The 14,951-nt window shown below is 43.4% G+C and overlaps 1 protein-coding gene across 2 annotated transcripts in view; it reads right to left on the reverse strand.

Annotated features, from left to right (window-relative positions):
* The window catches only part of kif26ab (kinesin family member 26Ab), a 209,223-nt gene that overhangs the window by 93,518 nt on the left and 100,754 nt on the right, over positions 1 to 14,951 (reverse strand). For both annotated transcript variants that reach the window (XM_028821276.2, XM_051919758.1), the window contains exon 3: positions 11,127 to 11,597. In XM_028821276.2, the coding sequence (XP_028677109.2) occupies positions 11,127 to 11,597 (471 nt within the window). The remainder of the gene's footprint in view (positions 1 to 11,126; positions 11,598 to 14,951) is intronic.

The raw sequence follows: 14,951 nt of genomic DNA on the forward strand, positions 1-14,951 counted from the left end.
TTAAAAAAATCACTTCAAGACTAATTAAGTGAGCAGTTATGTCCCAGTTTCTGTATTTTGGAGCCAATGAAGAAATTACAGAACTATGTTTGGCAAATTATTATTAAAATGTACTGAGTTATATTTGTAAAGGGATGGTAGGATTTATTAAATAATATTTTCATCCTGATTTCCATTCCACTTTTCCAGGTGTTCTGGTTATGTAATCAGTTATTTACTAATTAGTGGGTCTGACACTGAAGTACTTGCAGGCTTTCATCATTCAGTGGTGTCTACTCGGCTTGTTTTTAATTGTCATTATTAGGATACAATGAAGAGAGCAAACTACTGTACACAGAAAAAGGGTGAAGTAATGGAAAAAGGAAAAAGAGGGTTAAACCTTTTCAGCTATAGCAAAAACTGAAAAATCTCTTAACTGTCTTATAGATGTAAAAATCATACTGTTGCGCTTTACTGAATGCCTAATAAGAGATGAGCTTATGAAATGAGATCAATTATTATCACTGATTGTGAACAAAAACCTGCAGCCATATAGTGGGCTCCCTGGACTGAGCTTGGGAACGGCTATGCTATATTTAACACCATACTGCGCTCCGTTTTCATATTGGGGTCTTGTTCAGAAAGCGGACCCCACTTGAGACGGCCTTCCCCTCACCCAAACACTAACCTTTAGGTCAATAAAGTAGGTCCCTGATGTTAAGTCACTATTTTAGGGCTAAAATGATAACAGAAATGTGAAACCTACTTATATACCTAATCTTGATTATTGTGAAACAACCAAGTGGCGTCCGCTTTCTGTACAAGAGCCTCATATTGTCATATGAAAAAAACATGGCAGGTTACCTGTAATTTTATACATTAATTTGATCCATGTCTAATTTGCCACCATTTATTTTCATTTTGTTTCAAAAGGTTTTTCATGTTTGTTGTGTATTAGTTATGAAGATCCTGCCATGAAACGTACACACGGACACATGGCATTAGATTTGGTTTTAAACTTAATTTTGATCAGAAGGAAAATTAGCCTCATTACAGCTGTACATACCAGCCGGGAGCAGGTGCCGTTGCATAGTCGTGTTCCTTTGAGAAGGCGACCGTTGCGCTGTTTTCCATCAGTGCAGGCTCACACGCATTAAAGCCGAGACGACCTTTTCCCCTTTCAAACGCCGATTCCCGCATCAGTAGTCACCAGAGTTCTTCCCGCTTAAAAGTGTCATCACATCCTCAGCAAGGTGGCACGTAATTGTCACTTAAACTCCCCGGATGTGAAGCTCCAACTACAAACATACTCGCTACCACAGCGTGCAAGAGAACGTGGTCGTCCCTCTCTGGTGAAATGCTCCAACATTTAAAAAGCTGTTGAAAGTCACGCAAGGATATTTTTGTTCAGAATCTGAACACAAAGAGACACTTTGGAAGCTGTCGTTTTGAAATTTTGCCATTGTTCTTCACTGTGTCGGGAGATTCCACAACCTCGCCGATAGTGTAACGTTCCACTGATCAATCAGAATAGTTCTCAAGTTATGAATTTATTTCACACTGTACTGGAACAACAGGTGCTGCACATAATGAATTACTCAAGCCCTGAGTCGACTTGACTTCCTCTTGAGCGCCACACCGCTAGGAACCCTGCTGCCTTAATTGCCTCCATAGCCGCCTGATTAATATTCCAACAGCTCTGGATAACCGTAAGTGTTCACACGTTGGGAGTGTGAAAAGAGCAAGTTGTATGGACTAGCTAAACCATAACCAACCCTTCCAATAATGTGACCCAGTCTGGGAAAGAAGCATGTTATATTCAGTTTAGTTTTGTATGAAACTCTTCACAAAGTGCAGGCTTAGGGCACAGGGATAAATAAGCTCACGGGTAAAATACAATTATAGACTTTGCATATCTGTGATCTTCATATTTCCCTGGTATGCTTTCATATTTTAGCATTTAATGACTTTGAATTGACGAAAACTTGTGCAGGTGATGAACTGATGGATAGATGGTTTACTGTTTGTACTTCTGTCTATACACCTGCACCTCCATTCGCTCCGAATTGAGAGATATGGTGAATGAGAAGATGTTAAATAGGATTTCACTCTGGTGATAAAGTCAAACGTGTCCCCTGTTTATATCCAATGTCTTTCGTGAGGACTCCTACCTGTGAATTAATCAATGGGGTGGCATGGTGGTGCGGTGGTAGCACGGCAGCCTCGCAATAACAAGACCAGAGTTCATGACTCTGTTTGCTCAACTTCCACCAAATCCATCTGGACTTCTATTCCTTCCCAAATGAGGATTATGGTGGATCAGCAGATACTAAATAGATATGTCGCCTTGTTGATGAGGCCAGTCACTTCAAGCATGTCCCTTCACCAGTCTTTTGTTTCTGTTTCATGAACACCTTCAGAAGGACTACTTCCTATGACTTAATCAATAAGGTGGTAGTGCTGCTGCCTCGCAATAAGGAGATCAAGGTTTGCTTCCCGGGTACTCCATGTGTGGAGTCTGCATGTTCTCCCTGTATCTGTATTGGTTTCCTTCAAGTGCTCCATTTTCATCCCACAGTCAAAAAAATGCAAGTAAGGTAATTTGGCAATGCTAAATTGCCACTGATGTGTGTGATGTGTTCACCCTGCGATGAGCTGGTGTCTAATCAGGTATTGCTCCTGTCTTTTGCCCAATGATTACTTCAGTCAGCTCCAGCTGCACTCCAGCCCTACCCTGGATAAGCAACAAAAGGAAATTGAATTGCATGGATGGATGGAATTAATCAATCACCCAATCCATCAATCAGTAATACTGTATACTGCCTTGGTGTATGTGTACCCACTTGTGACAGACTGGCAACCTAATCAAGGTGAAAACTGGCCTTATACCTGGCATTCACTGGAAAAGCTGCACTTTGACATTACAGCCCACCTTTGTATTGTGCTGGTATTACTGTCAAACTTTCCAGGTGACACACTGACACCCTAAGATGGGTAATTACTTAACTTTTCCCTGGCAATTATTGAGGTGGCACCACTTCTCTCCTGCTATCCATCCTTATGTCTGTAAAAGAATACTTACTACTGCAAAGGTATATGTGTATCTACTTGCCCTGTGATAGACTGGCAACAGAACCTTGGTGAATCACACCTTTTACTTTGCATTTACTAGTAAAGTTCCATTCTGCCCCTGTAATTCATACCCATACTCTGTAGGAACGGTAAGGACTTTATGCCAACTTGGTGTCTGTTGGACCATTAGCTATTTGGCACACTAACTCTAAATTGGGTGTTACTGTACCTTTTACCTGGCATTTACCGAACTGGTACCACTTCTCTCCTACAGTCCTCATTGTTATCAAGCTCTGCAAGTGCTGTCAAGACTTTATACTGTACCAGTTTATTACCCTCTTACCTAGTGGCACACTGAAATGTTATATTGGGAATTGGCAAGTCTTGTACCTGTCATTTTCTGGGGTGGCACAATTCCTTACTTGTAATTCTTGCAAGAAAACTCTGAAAGTGCAATGAAGACTTTACGCTGCCCTGGCGTAACTGTACCCATTTGACTTGTGACAGACTGGCAACTTAACCCAAGTGAAGAAATACCTTGTGCCTAGCATTTACTAGGGCAACTCTACTTCTCTCACAAATTAGCAGGATATCACAGATTTGCATCCCAACCTAGGTGAAGCAAAAAGCCTCTCTCTACCTCTACAATCGATGCCAATACTCTAAATAGGTCCAGTGAGAATTTTATACCATCCTAATTCCTGGCCTTCTGGGTGCCATTTTGAAACACTAACCCAGATATTAACACTCCTTACTGGAGTGGCACCCAGCCTCTCCTACAATTCTTACAAAAGCTCTGTAAATACAGTGAAGACTTTATACTGCCTTGGTGTAAGTGTGTCCACTTGCCTTTGTGATAGACTGGCAACCTAACCCAAGTGACAAAATGCTTTGTGTCTGACATTTATTAAGGTAGTTCCACTTCTCTCACACCCACCCAGCCCCTCCCATGATGTCTGGGACTGCAATGACTTTAAATTGACTTGGTGAGAGCTTGTATCCACGCTCACTCTGTGGTCAGCTGGCACCAGGAGTATGGCTATTGGTGGGCAGTGCCCTACTATGAAAAAATAATCAGTAAAGCTAATGTTTTACCTTATTATGGCATTCAGTTGTCCTACCAATATATCCAAATGATCACTCCAGAATGGCATGCTAGTAATGCCACTGGCTGGCATCCCACAGAGGGTGCTCACATCCAGGGTTAACTGGGGTTGGCTCGTGGTTTGCAGCTTCTTCATGCCAGAATGAACTACACAAAAGTAGCTGGCCAACTAAAATCACGCAGCTAGAAACTGAACTGTTTTAGAACCATCTTTAAGCTCACACCTTGGCGGCGGACATAGCTCAGCTATTGTGCGCTGAGAGTTTGTAATTGATAGTTGTAGCGCGATTATTTGCATAACTCAAATTACCCACAGTGCTTCGGTGTGTTGGGGCACCTGGTGCGATTCCTTCTGTGGATCTTAGAGCTTCAGGTGTCTGGATGGGGGTTGGGTTGGTCCAGTGGGTAGAAAATTCATTTAAATAAAGGACAGTCAGAGGACGAAATCCTTGAATCATGTTTATACCGCAGTACTAAATACCAAGTACGTTTAGGTGAATAACTCGGCCCCACCCTGAAGGGGGCGCTCGCGTAACAGCGCCACTTAACTCCGATGCTTTTACACTCTGTCCGTTCACGTGATCACGCTCCCCCTGGCCGACCTCAGCACCTCATTAATGCACTTTCTCCCCGGATCATTTTCTATCCCGACATTTTTACTCCTCATCTTTTACATTAGCGGAGATGTAACCAGATTACCAGTAAGTCGATTAGTCTGCAAATTGGTTATGTTTCTGTGCAGAAGCAAACAGGATTACTGCTATGGATCTCATCAACATGGCTGTAAAATAAAATTAAAGAAAAGATGACAACGACACGACACTTGGCGCCTTCTGCCAAGTCTCTTCATAATGGGAGGAATATGTTTCTGCATATAATTTTACGATCAATTCATTGCCACTGTTTCTCCCCCTCCTTTTATTGTATAAGACTACAGCAAATAAAAGGCAAACGTGACATTTCTACCTCATTAATAAATAAAAAAGAAGCGAAAAAAAACGAAGCCGGAGTAGAATGGACTTCATTTCTCCGCTGGAATATATGACAGCAAAATCTCTGTGTAAATATACAGTTGTAATAAAAACGGAAAACGAAAAAGAGTGGTTGTAACAATAGATACTGCGTCCGAAAACATTATTCTACTTCTTCTTCTTTTTTTTTCAGGTGCCGCAGGGAGCCATATGTAACTAAGGCGCTGAATGATAGCGCATTTTATTATTTGCTGCAAAATAACTGTCTTATTAACATAATCTTCAAGTCGAGCAAAGCAAATTGATTACGGAAAGAATATAATAACTAAAGCAAATGCATATCCTCTCATTAACCAACGGAATATTAAATGGGGTTTCAAGAACCTAAAAGATAAAAGCCAGGTTTTTTCCCCCATTTATTGGCTGATTAGCAAAACAAATGACACAGCTTTTGTCCTTACTTTATATTATTATTATTATGATTATTATTATTATCGGTACTAGAACGATGACGCAGGCCTCGCAGATCCAGCGTTCTCCTGCTCCTCGCTCTCCGTGTGTGGTGCTGTAGTGTTTAAGCTTTGGACTTCAGACCCTAAGGTTTTGGGTTTGAATCCCGCTACTGATATTGTGTGACCATGAGCAAGTCACTTCGACAGCCAGGGCTCAAATCAGAATATAACAAGAGCGATGTAACCAACTGTATCTTAAATGTTGTATGTTGCCAAATAAGTAAATAATAATTTTCTTTTAAATGCTCCACTTTTCCTTCCTTATCCCCAAAGACGTGCGTGACTGATTATCTGGTGAATCCAAACTGAGCGAGCTAGTGAATGTGAATGTGTGAGAGTTTTACCCAGAACGTGTTATTTTGTGTCCAATGCTCCTAGGATAGGCTCCACACCACTTATTTAATTAGATAAAGCAGTTTTGTGATTATTATCATTAATAATTTTGTTAATCCTTTTTAAAATGTAATTTCACATTTATTTTCAATAATACTGCATTTGCCTTTTATTTGACTGATACTATCCCTATGCTATTGCACCATTTCTGACCTCTAGGGGGCAATGTAACCAGGTTAGAGAGAACCTTTTAACTTTTGAGCAGCGATGATTTTGAATTCTCCTGTGGTGCACTTGCTTATTCCAAACACTGCATATTAGCATTTGTGTAAGAGTAGCCTGGTGGCGCAGTCGTTAAGCAGACTTGAATTTGAATCCTGCAGTGTGGTGACTGTTGGTGAAAGGCTGGCACATTCTTCTTGTGTGTGTGTGTGTGTGTGTGTGCGTGTGTTTGTCAGTGTTTCCAGATATTCCTTCAACATTTTTACAAGATGCATGTTTGATTAAATTACAGTTCTAAAATGGCCCAGAATGAGTGAGTGTGCCCTTTTCAAAGACTGGTGTCCCCCATCCCAAGATGATTCATGAACAGATACTGTGGGCAGTGTGGTTTAGTGGTTAAGGCTTTGGACCTCATACCCTAAATTTGTGTGTTCAATTCCAACCACTAACACTAGAAGAGCAGGAGTAAGTCACTTCATCTGCATGCGCTCCAACTAAGAACAAAAGAAATGGATCTCAAATACTGTAGGTCTCCAAGGATAAAGGTGTCAGCCTATTAATGACCCCATAATGTATGGTTAGATGCATGAATTAAGGCCATGTCATACTACATGATGAACACTTCATTTACATAATCTTGGGGTGTGCTCCTCTGGCAGACGGTCGTGTAGTTTGACATCACCAGCAACTCGATCCAACTAGTCTGCAACTCATTCCGACTAAACGGGTTGGGTTATGTCTTAATTGCTGGGGCGGGCTCTGTGTCCATGTGAGAGCTGACAGCCAATGAGCTCCTACTCAGAGACAAATGAGCAGGAGCGGTGCATGCTTTGGACCAGACAAACAGAAGAGAAGCTGGTCTGTCTGGTGTCCTGTGTGGAAGTGGGTTTCATAGTTGTGGCTGAACTCGCCATGCCTGTAAGCCTCTCAAGCAGACACCAGTTCTGCCCGGTAGCTCACTATTGGTTATCAGAATGTGGTAAATGGAATATTTTGGAAGTGTTAAACTGTGCCAGGAAGTCATCACAGATTCCCATCATTTCTCAACTGGATTAATCAAGTCTGACATCCCCTTTGACTAGAAGTCACACAATGTGACATCCCTTGGAAAATTAAATTGCAAAGATAAAATTCTGTTCTGTAACCTAATAAACACAAAGGTGATGTCGCAGGCTGGTTTCCTTAGTGACCCCTCTGCTACACTGTGGTGCCATATCCCACCTCCAGGGGTCAAACTGACAGAGTTAGACATTAACAGTTTTTCATGCAATCCATTGTGCAATCAGTCACAGACTATAAAGGTGGCACAGTACCCAGTAATGCCTGCTCTGGAATGGCAGTTGATCACTGTGTGAGATGACAATTTACTATTGATGCCATGTAGTTAAAATGGCAGTTTAGAATATCAGCTTACTTTTGAATAAGTTGGCACACTACCCTGTAATGCCCACTTAGTGCATGAAACCAGGATGAGACTCTGCAATAGAGGTTTATCATCATTTTACACTCTAGGATGCTAGTTTACTGTAGAATAGTTGGCACAATTCCCTGCAATGTCCATCTAGGGCAGAACAGCAGGGCAAGACTCTGGAATGGCAGTTTACTGTTAAGTGAGATACCAGTTAGTTTATCACTGTGTCACGCTCTTGGATGCCAGCTTACTGCTGAATAAGTTGACACAACAATTGTAATGCCAGCCTTGTGCAAAGCACCAGGGTGAGTCTCTGGAGTGGCTGTTTATCACTGTGTGAGACTCTGGCATGCCAGTTTACTGTTGAGTGAGATGCCAGTTAGAATAGCTGTTTATTATTGTGTGACACTGTGGGATGCCTGGTTACTGCTAGCTAACTTGGCACAGTACCTTGAAATGCCCACCTAGCGTAGAACATCAGAATGAAACTCTGGAATGGCAGTTTATCAGTACATAAGACTCCATGATACCAGTTTATTGTTGAATAAGTTGGCACAGTACCCTGCAACGTCTGGCTAGTGCAGAGAGCCAGGATGAGACTCTGGAATGGCAATTTATCATTGTGTCACATCCTATGATGCCATCTTACTGTTAAATATATTGGCATAGTACCTGGCAATGCCCACCTAGTGCAGAGCACCAGGATGAAGCTCTGGAATTGCGGTTTACTGATGAGTGGGATACCAGTTAGTTATAATGCCAGTTTATGATTGGCTGATGTTGGGATGCCAGCTTACTGCTGAATAAGTTGGCAATGCCCATCTATCCCAGGACACAAGTGTGAGTCTCTGAAATAGCAATTTATCCCTGTTTGTTTGAGACTCGGGGATGGCAGTTTCCTGTTGAGTGAGATGCCATTTAGTTATTGTGTGGCATTTTGCAGAGAACAAGGTGGGTTTACATGCTGCATGGTGAATGGCACTCCTTTGTTTGTGACAAAATAATACCATTCACATTTATATTTTCCAATTAGTTTCATATAATTCAGGTTCATAGGAGACTGTTGTCTATTGTATACCAGCAGCAGCACCAGGCACAAGGTTTGAAACAGGGCACCAGTCCATCAGAGTGTCCACTCGTGCCCAAACTGGGGTCGGTTTAGTGTCACCAATTAATCTAATATGTACATCTGTTTTTGGGGTGGAAAACTAGGGTAGCCAGGCACAGGAAGAACATGCAAACTTCATGAAGTCAACAGCTGGGTGTGGGATTTGAAACCCAAAATCTGAAAGGCAACAGCATCAACCACTGTGCCAGCCAGTCTATCAAAAGACATGAAAGTAAAAATTATTACAACAAAGAAGAATGCCAATCCAGTAGTATGCATTAGATGTGATGATGGAAGAATTTCATCCTAGAATGCCAGGCTGTCACGGGAAATGCATTTGCACAACACCCTGAAATTGAAAATCTGTGCACTGCACGATGACACCTTTGAATTTCAGACAATTTCCAGGTGGCACCCTGCAATGCCAGTTTATTGCTGACAGAGTCTTATATTTTTCTGGACCCTTCCACCTACAGTATATAGTGCCCTAAATCGTGTGCGCCCGAGGTGGGTGAGCCCCTTCAGCTCTGCAGCATTTTCCTTTCACTTGTGTTTCCCTTTCTCTTCTGCCGTCTCATCGATTTTGCCTCAGCGCTCGAGCGTAATGGACATCTAATGAGTGGCGCAGGAGAGAAATCAATGTGCAGATTATTGGATATGTAAATGTGCGCTGAGGTCACTTTCCACAATAAATCGTCTGTATTGATCGGCAGGAGGACGTGTGACGGTTTGTGTGTGAGGGTGAGGTAATTGTGTATTCCCCCCTGCCATGTAAATATTTAGCACACCTGCTCAGGGGGCCCTGGCAGTCACTCGCTAGGAGGTCATTGTGTTCTGCCAAACATCTGAATAACCATCGCGGTGGCTTGTCGCATTCCACACCTTGCAGCTAAGGACGCCAGCGACACGCTGACTGACTGGATGTGAAGGGCAGCAGGGTGCCCATGCCCACCTTCTCCAAAGCAAACACACATATTAATGCGCCCAGAATAATGGGCCTAGCCCAGCCTTCAAGATGCTTGGACACACAGTCGCGTCATACTGGGACCAGTAGGACAGTCAGTCCTGCAGCACTGTGCCAAATAAGCCACACATGCTAGTCACCCTCAGTCATTATACTGGACATCAGAAAGACACTCGGCCCCCATTGAAGATGGTCCAGTTTTGTGCTGAATAAACTGCTTGTTCTTGTCACCCACAGTCATTGTATTGGACATTAGTAAGACACTGCGGAGGGTCGAGTGTTGCGATGAATAAGTCATTTTTACCAAGTCACCCTCAGTCATTATTTTATACATAAGAGGGACACGCCATCCCCACTGAGGATGGACCAATGCCGTGCTGAATAAGCCATTCATGCTAGTCACTCTTAGTCATTATACTGGACATCACAGGGACATTCAGTACACATTGTGTGTGGTCCAGTGCCATGCTGAACAGAGCACTCATGCTAAAGTTGTCCTTGTGCATTATATTGGGACCAGAAAGGTATCAAGTATTCAATTACGTAGGAACCAGTAGAAAGTAAAATGTGCCTTTGTGTATTTCCTGGACATTTCTATAAATATTCTTTACTGGCTGCTTCCCAGTGGGGGGTGGACTGGGGTAAACTTGACTAGGATGGGATGAAATGTAGCAGACAGGATTGGAACAGATTAGTGTGGCATCCACTGGAGCGGACGAGGTAAACTGGAGTAGGATGGACTAAAACAAAGTAAAGGGAACATAAGTAGGTGGGCAGAAGTGGACCAGAAGGTGGAATGGGGTGGCATTATATAGGATGGCTTAAATGGAGGAGACTGGATTTGAATGGAATAAGGTAAAGTCCACTGGAATGGACAGGGTGAACTGGGTTAGGGTGGCATTAAGTGAGGTGAAGTAGACAATAAATTATCGGGATCAGGGTGTACTAGGGTGAAGTCCATTAGCATATGCACTCACCGAACATGACAGTAATGATGGTATGAAACAAGGAGAAATGGGATGGAGTCTAATGGAGTTAATGAGGTAAACTGGGATAGGAAGGAGGATTCACGTGGACAGGGTGGACTCCCCAGGGGCAGACTCGGGTAAACTAAGGTAGGATGAACTGCAATGGAGTGTAATGTTCTAGGGTGGTCTGGGGTGGACTAGAGTAGGATAGACTGAACTAAGGAGGGGTGGATAAGCATCTCAACAGCAGGAGTCCACTGGGATAGTAAAATGAAGTGGACTAGGATAAGGTGGAACCAACTGAGCAAGAATGAACAGGGTGGAGTGAACTGGACCAGACTGTGAACTGAAGGCTGAGTGGATTGTCTTTCACTAGAGCAGAATCTCATAACATGGCATTCAGCAGGGTGGACCCCAAAAACCCAGAAGCTCAACTTTCATCCCTAGACATTTCAAGTTCAGAGAGATGCCAGCTGCTTACCAGGCAGGTCTGAGGCAGGAAGCTGTTGACCCGTGAAATGCTCCACATGCCCTCGAGGTACTGCTGTGCTTGAATGGTGACTGAGTTGAGTGTGCTGCTCAGGGCACCCGCTCCCACCGTCACCTGGACGCTTGGCTTGGGCACACCGGGGGCAGTCTCCAACCAGGCTTTCTTCCTCTGTGTCTCTGCTAAGGGGCCGACAGGCTTACCCACCTGCCGGCTAGATTGCAGGGCCCAATCCTTACAGGAGGGTAAGGCCAGCAAGCTTGTGTCGCTGGCCTTGTGGGATGGCACAGGGAAGATGGCCTCTCTGCATTCAGCCTGAGCGAAGGCCTGTGCCATCTGGAGCGCTTCATGTCTCAGCTGGCTGAAGTGGGTGGCACAGATGTCACAGCGGCCCTCATGCCAGCCTTTCTGCGGTGAGTCAGGCACTTGTAGTTTGTCAAAGAGAAAAGCAGCAAAGCCGGGGTCCTAAAAGGAGAAAAGAAAGGAACAGTCAATAAAATGAAAAAAACAGAAAAGAAAAGAACCGAGCAGGCAGGCAAGTGGTGGGAGGGACCAGACTCACAAAGAAGGTGGGGCCTAACAGCACTGGCCGAGACACAGTTTTGGGGGTGGTTGGGGTCTAACATATTATTGCCTTTTTTTTTAGAGCTCACTTGATCAGGTGTCAGGGCTCATCACTGCATTATATGCATTGTACTTCCAGGTGGGTGTTTATTGGTTGTTGTCTCTTAAGCACGCACAGCCCACCACTATGACTTGACATAACACCAAACCTGTTTGATTTCATCCAGGCGAGTTGCAGACTGCTCGGACCTACTATGTCAGACTTTATGTGACTGGCAGTCATGGCATCACACCAACAACTGCCTCCGACTGTTATGTAAATGAAGGTTACGACTGAAAATCGCTCAGAAAGTTGTCTGATGTGGCATAGCCCTAAGGAAAAAATCAATTAGTCTTGAGCTCAGTACATCACTCCAACTTTCCACCAACCAGCCAACAAGTCCTTCAATTACTCTAACGCTGAATCAAACATCCAGGCAATCAGAAACCAAATGTAATCAGTCTTCACGTAAATGAATAAAGCAATTCGTTTAAATCGTAAATCAGCTTCACATAACCAATCGCTAGTTCAATGAATAAATATGTCCACCGATCGACCAGTCAATGCCAATTATAACAAATTGAGCTTTAGTCCTGAGGAGTATAAGGCAGAGATCAATCAGTCATCAGGTCAATCAATCATTCCATCCTGCCACCAAGCCATTCAACAAACCAAGTAGCCAATCAATAACTCAACCACTGAATCAAACATCTAATCAATCCATTATTAAACATACGCTCAATGGCCAAAGGTTCGTGGACACCTGGCCATCGTACCTTATTTGAAATTGTTCAATGTGCCATTCCAAAAAAAACACGGACATTAACATGGAGTTGCTCTCCATTTTGTTGCTATAACCACCTCCACTTGTCTTTCCAGAAGATTCCAGAGTGTGCTTACACTTGTGAGGTCAGGTGCTGATGTTGGCCGAGAAGACCTGGCTCACAATCAGCACTCCAGTTCATCCCAAAGGTGTTCAGTATGTTTGAGGTCAGGGCTCTGTGCAGGCCACCCGAGTTTCCACATGTCTTTATGAACCTGGCTTTGTGCTCAGGCATGCTGGAACAGAAAATGGTCGTTTGTAGTACTTCTGGCGCAAAGTTGGAAGCCCACCCATTGTCTAAAATGTCTTTGTATGCTGTAGCATTGACAGGACCACAGGACCCTTCACTGGAACCAAGGTGCTGAGCCCAAAGCCTGCCACTATCCCTCCTCCTTCAAACAAATGCATTCTGGAAGGCAACATTAGACAATCATATAGACAATGAATCAATGACTCCAGCAGACTCTTAGCCCAGGAACCAAACAAGAATCGGTTAAAACAAAAGAATCATTAAATCCACCAACCAATCAACAAATCAAATACATCGTTTAACTGATCACTCTATGAACCAAGCAGTTAAAACAGCAAACCATCAATTAGCCTCCAGTGGCCTGCAGAGCAGCCATTCAGATGACTGGTGAGTCAATCAATAAATCAACAAATGTGTCAATCAAATCACATACAGTACAAGTCAATAGAAAAATCAACCTCCTAACTTATCTATCAATCTACTGTACCAATGGACTAATTAGTTAGCTAACAAAGTAATCAATTGCAAAAGATACCATTTAATAAACCACACAAGGCAATGTCAAAGGCCCTGTTAATTCAACTTACCAATAAATCAATCATTTGATCTGTCAGAAGCCTGCAAGCTACTAAGAAACAAATAGTCAAAAAACAAATGGATATAGATCAGTTCTCAATCAATCAATCATTCATTCAATCAACCAATCAGTCAACCAGTAAACCAATCAGTAGATGTCAGTCTATCTGTTAATCATTCAGTAAAAAAAAAAATCAATCAACCAATCTGTCAATAAACCAATGAGTAAGCCACTGATCAATCAAAACAGTAACCGTCCCTCCCAAGCAGACCACTAATTAACCCTGAACTGGCATTCTATGTTTATTTAATGAAGCGCCTTTCACAGTGCACTTTCCTCCCTTTTTGTGACCCAGAAAGTTTCCTAATGGCTGGCTAATGGAATCACCACCCCTGCCTCCATCCACCCAGGTTACTTTTCTGCAGCGGGCACCAGTTCTATTAGTGCGGAAGTGCCCATCACTGTCTTCATCTAAACCGAAGATGGCAGGGTTGGCAGCCAGATCATGGCTTATTTATGAGTGCTAATTATTCAGATGTGATAAGATGCTCCACGTGACAGTAATCCTGAGCAGAACACCTGACGACGGCATGTCATCTCCGTCTCTCACATGGCGCGCTGTCTCTTCTGATGCTCAGAATATGGGCCGCTGTTCAGACGAGGGCCCTGCCAAGTCTCACAGTCACAGATGTCCCTGGAGAGACACAAAAGCTAAGCTTGCCAACCATCACTCTGTCCCCAGCATTTATGAGGCCTCCAATCATTCAAGGAGGTCCAATGTGGCCTTCAATGGATAGAATGGCACATAGGGCAGGGTGGCACTGTTAAGGTCTTCAAGATCGTTATAAGTGCTTTGTCAGCTTATTGTGAAGGTCAGTTAGTGAATGTCCCCTCTGGGACAACTAAGTAGCTTGAACTCAAGTTTCATGGCAAGATAGACAAGATAAAATTGATCAGAGACACAGTAGGTGAGTTATCTGATTGGCAAAACAAATCACTTGATATCCTGCAGCATGCCACCTGACAGCTGGCAAAAAAAAAAACGAAATAGAAAGGGGCACACCCACTTGGCAGCACTTGGGCATTACTGTAATAGAAAAAGAAGCCTCTGGGCACCTCACTATAAGGACACTCACGGCCCAGGTGGAGTCCTTATTAAATATCACAGAACTTTTAGGCAGACAAGTGCAGCTGGCAGACCAAATCCACAGAGATGCCACCGTGGGCTTTGACTCGCACTTTTTTCTGTACGACAGAGACCAAGTCAATTCCAAAGCCCCAGAGGGAGCAAAACTGTGAAGAAGGAGGAGGTCCATCAGTGTAAGTGTAAACAAGAAAAGGTTCATGGGCAATGCCAGGCTCTTTAAAGGGGAAAATGGACACCAGTGTTGGGCACCTGCTTAATCAGGCAGGCTTTAATCCATGTCAGATATGAAGCCTGCCTGTCTTACTCTCTGGAATATTCCTCATACAATACACAGCCTTTCCGAGTACAAAGAGTGGCCACTTTGTTATGTCCACCCATCCTTGACACATAATTGACGTTTCTGTTAATGTAGTCAGTG

The sequence above is a fragment of the Erpetoichthys calabaricus genome, chromosome 16 (assembly GCF_900747795.2).
Source record: "Erpetoichthys calabaricus chromosome 16, fErpCal1.3, whole genome shotgun sequence".
Lineage (NCBI taxonomy): Eukaryota > Metazoa > Chordata > Cladistia > Polypteriformes > Polypteridae > Erpetoichthys > Erpetoichthys calabaricus.